This window comes from Hyalella azteca, unplaced genomic scaffold (assembly GCF_000764305.2).
Source record: "Hyalella azteca isolate HAZT.00-mixed unplaced genomic scaffold, Hazt_2.0.2 contig12180, whole genome shotgun sequence".
NCBI classification, from domain to species: domain Eukaryota; kingdom Metazoa; phylum Arthropoda; class Malacostraca; order Amphipoda; family Hyalellidae; genus Hyalella; species Hyalella azteca.
This window is the reverse complement of record NW_025942144.1, coordinates 1-8,175: the sequence shown is the minus strand read 5'-3', so window position 1 is coordinate 8,175 and position 8,175 is coordinate 1. Positions and strand designations below refer to the sequence as shown.

General features: G+C 37.5%; 1 protein-coding gene across 1 annotated transcript; it reads right to left on the bottom strand.

The window, feature by feature from the left end:
* Window positions 1-6,553: 6,553 nt before the first annotated feature.
* On the bottom strand, window positions 6,554-8,166 carry LOC108669297. Its single transcript, XM_018156604.2, has 2 exons — window positions 7,318-8,166; window positions 6,554-7,284 (listed from the first exon to the last, which is right to left on the bottom strand). The coding sequence occupies exons 1-2, from the start codon at window positions 7,323-7,325 to the stop codon at window positions 6,909-6,911; spliced, it is 384 nt and encodes a 127-aa protein (XP_018012093.1). The 5' UTR covers window positions 7,326-8,166; the 3' UTR covers window positions 6,554-6,908.
* Window positions 8,167-8,175: the final 9 nt, after the last annotated feature.

Sequence of the window (8,175 nt, the reverse complement as noted above, 5' to 3'; positions counted from 1 at the left end):
GCGTTACCGAATGCAGCCGAATAAATTGCCATTATATTTCAGTTAGAAGCAAAACTTCCACGTTAAAGTCAATCATGCATGAAGTTATTTTGTTTGCAAACCCGTAAAGAATTTTCTCAAAAATTTCATATGAATCAATTAGAAGTTAAACATTCATTAAGGTGAGCGCATGACGCTTGCCCCATGCCTTTGGATCGAGTGGGCCTGAAGTTTCAGCACTGAGATCAATCCCAGATTTCATGCTGTGATTCATTGCTAGCGTGCATTGGAAGCAACGCACTCACCACTTGGCATTTTATGGCCATTTGCCTGTTAAAGCGAATTTATGCTGAATCGAAACATTCCGTTACCAAATATCCAGAGTTTTCTGTACTTTCGTCCCTAATGTACGAATAGCTTAAATCATTTACAATCTCTGATGAAGAATTTTTGGCTGAATATTTCAAAATCATGACGGGAGGAAATTTTTAATTACATTGTGACTCATTCACTTGAACAGTGAAGGGTTTGTATTTAGTACGATATTTACGAAATTTAATTTATGTTACTTATTTATGTAACATTAATGGGTGAAAAAATTCGCCAGCACGGGCAGCGAGGGCAAATTTCTCCTTGTGAACTCTGCAGGGAAGAGCGTGCATATTACGCACATGTATTTATCAGCCCTCAGTTAAAATACCTACATAATATTTTTACAGGGCCTTATGCACTATTCACTGAACTTAATAAATATAATTATCAAGTTCTTAGTTGGTTAGTTCTAAAGTTTGTTAATCAATGTCTGTAATCCAACATGTGTCAGAGCATATGATCTATTTTGCAAGTTTTGTTTTAGCCGTGAACATATATGTACATATCATCGTTGCATTACGCTATAAGTATAATCGTACGGCACATATAGCAGTGATAAAACACGTATTCCGTCCGAACACGTAACCTTCCGTCCGTTTCCGTGTCTGCCCATCTTCCCACTTTGTTGAAGGTTCATAATGACTTTTTTCATTATACTGTAAGTGGATTTTCTCACTTACCAATCTCGAAGTTTTTTCGTCTTTCCTCCAGCCGATCGTCAGACATGTCGTTCCACTCATCATCGGTTCTAACTATTTACTGTCATGACCGGTCGTATATTTTTTGTGTAAACTATTTATAAATTGGCTGTCTTCAGAGAAAATTTCTTTGTATTTATTTGCAAAATTTATTTGATAATCTTCTACAATCAAAGATTTACTAAGTAAGACAGTAAAAATCATGGTTAACTCGGGTGTTTCTTTGTATTTTTTTGAGAATCTTCTACAATCAAAGATTTACTAAGTATAAGACAGTAAAAATCATGGTTAACTCGGGTTGAAAAGATTTCTGTTTAATGGAATATTTATATGGAGCCGAATTGAACCGCAAGGAGAGTTCAAGGATTAATCTAAATACATTAGAGTTTAAGAGTTCGTTTATTGAACGCAATTTGTCGAACAAATTGCGCATAAGTCGACAATGAGTGACCGTCGGAAATTCGTCAAAAATCGACGATTAAACGTAGACAAAGTCGCTGTAGGGTTCAAATCCTCCGATAAATATCAGCAGGTCTTCAAAATCCCGTATTAGAGCTTCACGGGATGCAAAATTCAGTTCAGTTTGTCGAAGAAAAAATTGAATATTATTAATGCAAGCGCGTTATTAATGCAAACTACGATTAAAATGTTTATTCCCCTAACATTTGTTTTGAAACATTGGCTATTGGCTTCATAAGTGATTAATAGATCGAGCATCAAAAATGTTGTGGAATAAAGAAAATTTCTGCAGAAGTGCAATCCTTTATTTTGTTGCAATTTAGTCTGTATTTACGGTCCATGATTGCGGCTATTAATTTTACGTTATTTATGAATTGCTAGATATTTCTGTGATATTTACTATGTACTTCAGTAAAACCTAAAGTATTTTCTTAGTTATTCTCCAGTTTTTATTCTCAGTTTTAGAACTTCAATGCAATCTCGAAGAAGATTCCTTGTAGAAGCAATGCAGAAACGTGCAAAAGAGATTCAAGTGCATTTGTATACTACAAATGTTATAAATATTTTGATTTGTGTAGTTACTTGGCAAATAAATTTTAATTTAGATCTAATGTAAGAGACAGTGGACCGCTTCGCTAGAGTGCATTTGTGTACTACAAATGCTATAAATATTTTAATTGATGTAGGTACTTGGCAAACAAATTTTAATTTAGATCTAATGGAAGAGACTGCTTACTGCTTCGCTAGAAACTAGATGGATTGCAACAGTAACATGTAAGATGCTTGCCGCGCTCATGTCTCTACCTGTCCAGACTCCAGGGGCCATACTTTCAAAACTCGCTAAGTGAACGTAAGTACTTACGCTCTATTTTCTTGTCTATGATTGGTGGATTTTGCTTGAAAGGCCGTCAATGATTGGCTGATGAACTTACGATCTCTTAACTTTTTTCGAAAGTAAAGTCCCAGCGCAACAAGTGTCCCAGTCGCACATCTGCTGCCGGAAGAGTCGGTCGTAACCAAACAGTGGTGCTGGCTTACAGCGTTGTGTTGAATACGTATCCGAGCTACCAATATAGCAAGTTGCTTCGTATGTATAAATAACTGATATATAGAGCATTTTTGAAAGTTATTGCAACTTTAGAGTCAGCTGAACATGAACGAAAACTTTTGTTGCATAAATAGCCATAGAAAATGCTCAACTTTGAACACTGATGATTCATGCAAGGCTTTTATAACCCGGTATGGCTGTGTGCTCTACTTTCAAATTCAGGAAAACACTAGGAAGATAAAATGTATTAAATTTTGGGGGAGTGCCTCAAGCATTCACCAGTAGATTAATTTCGAAACTGGTCATAGTTGGTCAGTTTCGTTTATTATTTATTCGCTCCTAGCCAAGACTCATTCGTACGACCACATGTCATTCGCAGAAGTTGGCCATTTTATTAAAACTCATTAAAACCTTCTTTTTACATCAGTATTATTTTATTTATCAGCTTGGGCAGACGGAATTAATGCCTACAGCTCCTTTGCATTTCGAGAGGCGGTAGGAGCTACATCGAGGTTAACTGACTCATTATTGGACAATTATTGGTATCGGTGGGATGGCCGAGTGATTGACATCACCTGCTGAGGTCCAAGCCTTTGCCAAGCTTTGACAGTTCGAGCCTACGCAGATTCAAGCCTATGCCAAACTTTGACAGTTGAGTCAGCTGAACATGAACGAAAACTTTTGTTGCATAAATAGCCATAGAAAATGCTCAACTTTGAACACTAATGATACAAAAAAGGTTTTTATAACGTGCGATAGCTGGGTGCTCTGCTTTCAAATTTAGGAAAGCACTAAGAAGATCAAATGTATTAAATTTTTGGGGGAGTGCCTCAAGCATTCGCCAGTAGATCAATTTCGAAACTGGTCAAAGTTGGTCAGTTTCGTTTATTGTTTATTCGCTCCTAGCCAAGACTCATTCGTACGACCACATGTTATTTGCAGAAGTTGGCCATTTTATCAAAGCTCATCCATAACCTTCTTTTTACATCAGTATTATTTTTTTATCAGCTTGGGCAGAAAGAATTATGCCCACAGCTCGTTTGCATTTCGAGAGGCGGCAGGAGCTACATCGAGGTTAACTGACTCATTATTGTACAATTATTGGTATCGGTGGGATGGCCGAGTGATTGACATCACCTGCTGAGGTTCAAGCCTATGCCAAGCTTTGACAATTCGAGTCGAAATCAGTGACGTCGTTTGGTGGTTATGAACAACAAGATTGGAGCAGTGAGTTTCGGGTTCGAAAGAGCTATAATTAGATCTAAAAATTTTGCGGACCTTTGTATTAGTACTGAGCTAACTGGTATTATTGTCACAATATCACTATTTTACCTAAACTGCTAGTTTATGGAGACAGATGATGGAGCAGTTCCCGCAACATTTTCGACGAAGACTTGACGAAGAATTTACGTGACGTTTTCTTTGACTTAAATAGTTGCCCTATTCATAAAACAATAATCGCCGATTAATAATTTAGCTTAGCGATAAAACTTTTTTTCATACAAATTTCGTAGCGCTCTAGCTGTTTGTGTTGTCTCAATTTCCCGAGGTGACTCTGCCATTATTTTTAATAACGGGTTAGTTAATAAACGGAAACTAATTTAATTCTCGAGTTCGTTATAGTGACAGAAAACCGTGCTCAGTAATTTTCTGAAGTAATTTTGATATCACTGAAATGTACTTTCAAGGATGAATTTAGTGCTAAATCTACAAATCTATGGTTGAATAGAATTGGCAAATATTTTCAAAAGTAAACAAAGTAGAGGAGCAGCATACACTTTTCGTTGAAAATGCTTCGAATTTTTAGCTGCCGTTATGGAATATCAACTCATCCTCAAATAAATTCAGGATTTCACTCAAAATTTACGAGGAATCTTTGGCGAAGCTTCAAAAATTTCAAAACATTAAATGCGCAATTATCGACTTGCCTCACGCTGCCAAAGTCTTTAAGAAGCAAATCCAAATATGCAAAAAAAAGATCAAACTCAGTTGCTGCTTCGAATGCACAGTATAATGCAGTAATCGTATTGATATCAGAATGCCTCTCCAATGTTATAAGGAAATGAAACAGCCTTTTGGATAACAAACTCTTGAAAAATCTAATTTAAACCATAACTCAAAAATCTGCATGACAAAGACAATGTTCCGGCAAGAGGTGCAATCGTTCAATTATCGTAGGCAACGCTATGATGACTACATTAATTGCTGAGATTGCACCCCCAATCCGATACCGCACGAAAGATTACCGCAATCCGATACCGCACAAAAAATTACCGCAATCAGATACCGCGCGAAAGATTACCGCAATCAGATACCGCGCGAAAGATTACCGCAATCAGATACCGCACGAAAGATTACCGCAATCCGATACCGCACAAAAATTACCGCAATCCGATACCGCACGAAAGATTACCGCAATCCGATACCGCACGAAAAATTACCGCAATCAGATACCGCGCGGAAGATTACCGCAATCAGATACCGCACAAAGATTACCGCAATCCGATACCGCACGAAAGATTGACGTCGCGAGTTCTCACTTGCCGGTGTATTGATCCTCGTACATCTCTTCAGTTATTACTGGGAGTCATACCTCGTCCGGTCCCTTCGATCGCAAAAACACGCAAATAAATTTGTCGTGAAGCCATTGTAACTTGACGTGTTTTCAGTCTTTGCATGCAATTTTTTGCCATACACTTCCATAAATATAGAATAAAATTTTGCATTGGTTGTGGTATAATTGTACGAGTAAGGCGAGAATGCAAAGATAATCGAATGACTCGCTTGTATAAAATTCAGCAGCCGAAAAATTTTTCATGAGGCTTCCAAAAAAGGAACTTCAGAAAAAATACTTGCTTCCTAAACCCAATCAAATGAAAATAAAACTTCTGACGCACTTATTTCTGCCTCACCCACCTTCTCATGGCGGCCTCTGTCATTACTCCTGTACGAAAATAAGCGAATTGTCAATAAAATTAAAATGCAAATTTATGTTCTAATAAGCCACAATAAATTATCATCCCTTTAGAAATATGTTGCAGAGTCCAGCTTCATCGTTACTTTAAAATTTTTAGAATACAAAACGATCAGATAGTTGCTAAAATTATTGAACTGTTATTCTGGAGCCTTTTCAGTCTATACTACGCGCCGTCATGCTTAACAGTGCGACGTGGCTGTGGCTGAGAATGATTTCAAGAAACTAGGTTCCACTGAAAGTTCGGATTTAAGAATTTAAAAATCGTTGTTTATTTTAAAGCTGAACTTTGGCTTAAATGCGCGTACAGTTTTTATCCTCTTGTTATTGTGAGTCAATAGGTTTTTATGTCCCGTTGTCATTTTCTTGTTAGCTTGGCTTTGTAGTTTCGTGTTTATTTATTTTTTTCTCTTCTGATCATACATACATTGTAAAATTTGTCTCGCTAATTGATGACGTAGCTGGTCTCTTAAATGTTTTCAATGACGATTTGCTGAATTAGCATCGATTTTTTTCTTATAAATGCATGATTAAATTTTTATTTAAGTAGACTTATGATATAAGTATTAAGAAATTCATACAATTTGAACTACACTAGCTATTCATTTCAGTGGTGATAATATAATAGCAATATCTGTGGTTGCGAATAATTACTCATATCCATGGTTGTTGGGTAATGAACACGAGGCGCGCGAGGTCCATTCCTGTTGCGTTTAAAGTGACGCTCACCTCTGGACATAAATTTAATTTGCTATTACTTTCCAATCCAAAAAATTTCAATGTTGTCAATAATAATAATAGATCTAGATGCTATTTTTATAGCCAGTGTTATTGCTGCCAATCACACATTAATTTACTCGATATTGGTTTCCACGTACATCGACCATTGAAATAAATCTAGCTTTCTAACAAATGAAGATAGCACAGTGAATAAATAAACAATAAATGATAAACATGATAAATCCGACTAAGTAAAGGATACAAACACTCAAGAGACATTCGAAACTTTTATTTTTTTGCACGAATTTAGGTCTCAAGGGGTTATTCAACTTAAAATTAATGCACTCACACGGTTCTCCTCATAGCCCCACTTATTAAAATTTAGGCAATTTAGTAAGTCAAAATATCACTCCACTACAAGACAAGTAACAAACATTGACAAGGAACGATCACAATTATTGTTTCAGGTTTCCAATTCTTCCGTTAAAAACCGTTTTCACATATCATCACTCGAAATTTTTCCGCCTTCTTTTTTGAATTTATAGAAGATTTTTCGCATCCCAGGCTCTCCCATTTGGTCTGATGACAAGACCATTTCCTGTCTCTCAATGATCTCTTCACGTTCTTCACGTCCATCATGATCATGCACGAGCTCGTGCTACACCGTCTGCTGCAGGGTGTGGCGAGCGGTGTCTTTCCTGCAGGGGCTGTCAATTGATGGTAAGGTGTCAGAACTACCGAGGCTCTCAGTAAGATGCCGGTATGAGTGAATTCCAATATGACCATCGTCTTTGTCATGGTCATTGTCTCTCATGTGACGGGGCTCAAAAATATCATCTCCTTCATCTTCAACATCACGCACTATTTCATCAGCAGCTTCCTGTAACACATGCGGAGGAACGACAGTTTCTTTCTCTAGCTGCTTCTTCCTGGGGGCTTCTTGTGGCATCACTTCTGAGCTACTGCTTTCAATGCCAGAATCATGAAGATCATTTTTTAATTTTGCTTTGTCCAGAATTGATGGCGTAACCGGTCCAGAATTGATGGCGTAATTGATGGCGTAACCGGTCTTCATAACGACTTTCTCTGGAGCAGGAGTTGCAGTTTTCTACTTTTTTGTAGTCATTGCGTTAGCGTCGTCCAAATTATTGCGTTTTTTATATTGCTCTTCCACTGGTTCCAAAATGTTTTCGTTATCACTTGAAAGATCTCGATTTTACTGCCGCCGTGACACAATTTCTTTTTTTTGTTTCTTGAGGGACACTCTGTTGGGGTCCTGGCAAATATTTCTTTACGGCACGTAATGACGTTACGAACGTTGACGGTTACGGCACGTAATTACGAAATGGACGGCAGCCACAGGTAAGCGGACAGGCAGTCCGCAAACCTGTGTCAAACAGTCTTTCCCTTCTTCGTTTACGAGACACTTTTTGTTACTTGAATTCATTTGGTAGTTTGTCCGGTTTCGTCACACCAAGATGTCCCCAGATGTCGAGCTAGTTGGCGGTCTCAAGCGAAAAGTGCACTTGGTGTGTGCAGAGGCTTCGAGTGATCATTTTCAGGACACAAGGGAAATTTAGTTTCCTGTTGGACTTTCTTAGAAGACGACTCCTTCGATCCGAGTTATATTGAACGCGCTTCATTTTTGGCCAAATGTATTCGACCGATGTACTGCTTTCACTGCTGATTTTGTTTTCTGTCGATTCGTTTCTCGATTCTAGAGTAAGATAGTATCTGAGATACCGAAAAATAATCGTCATGGACCAATTAATGTTTCTCAGTTTTAGCAGATTGCATATTTTCAAATAATTCAACATAACTTTTAACTTGTTTGTAATCATGCCTGCACCTTTCTAAACGCGAACATTCATAATTCTTTCGAGTTCATTTTTAATTAGTTTAGTCACATGGTATTTTCAAAGGTC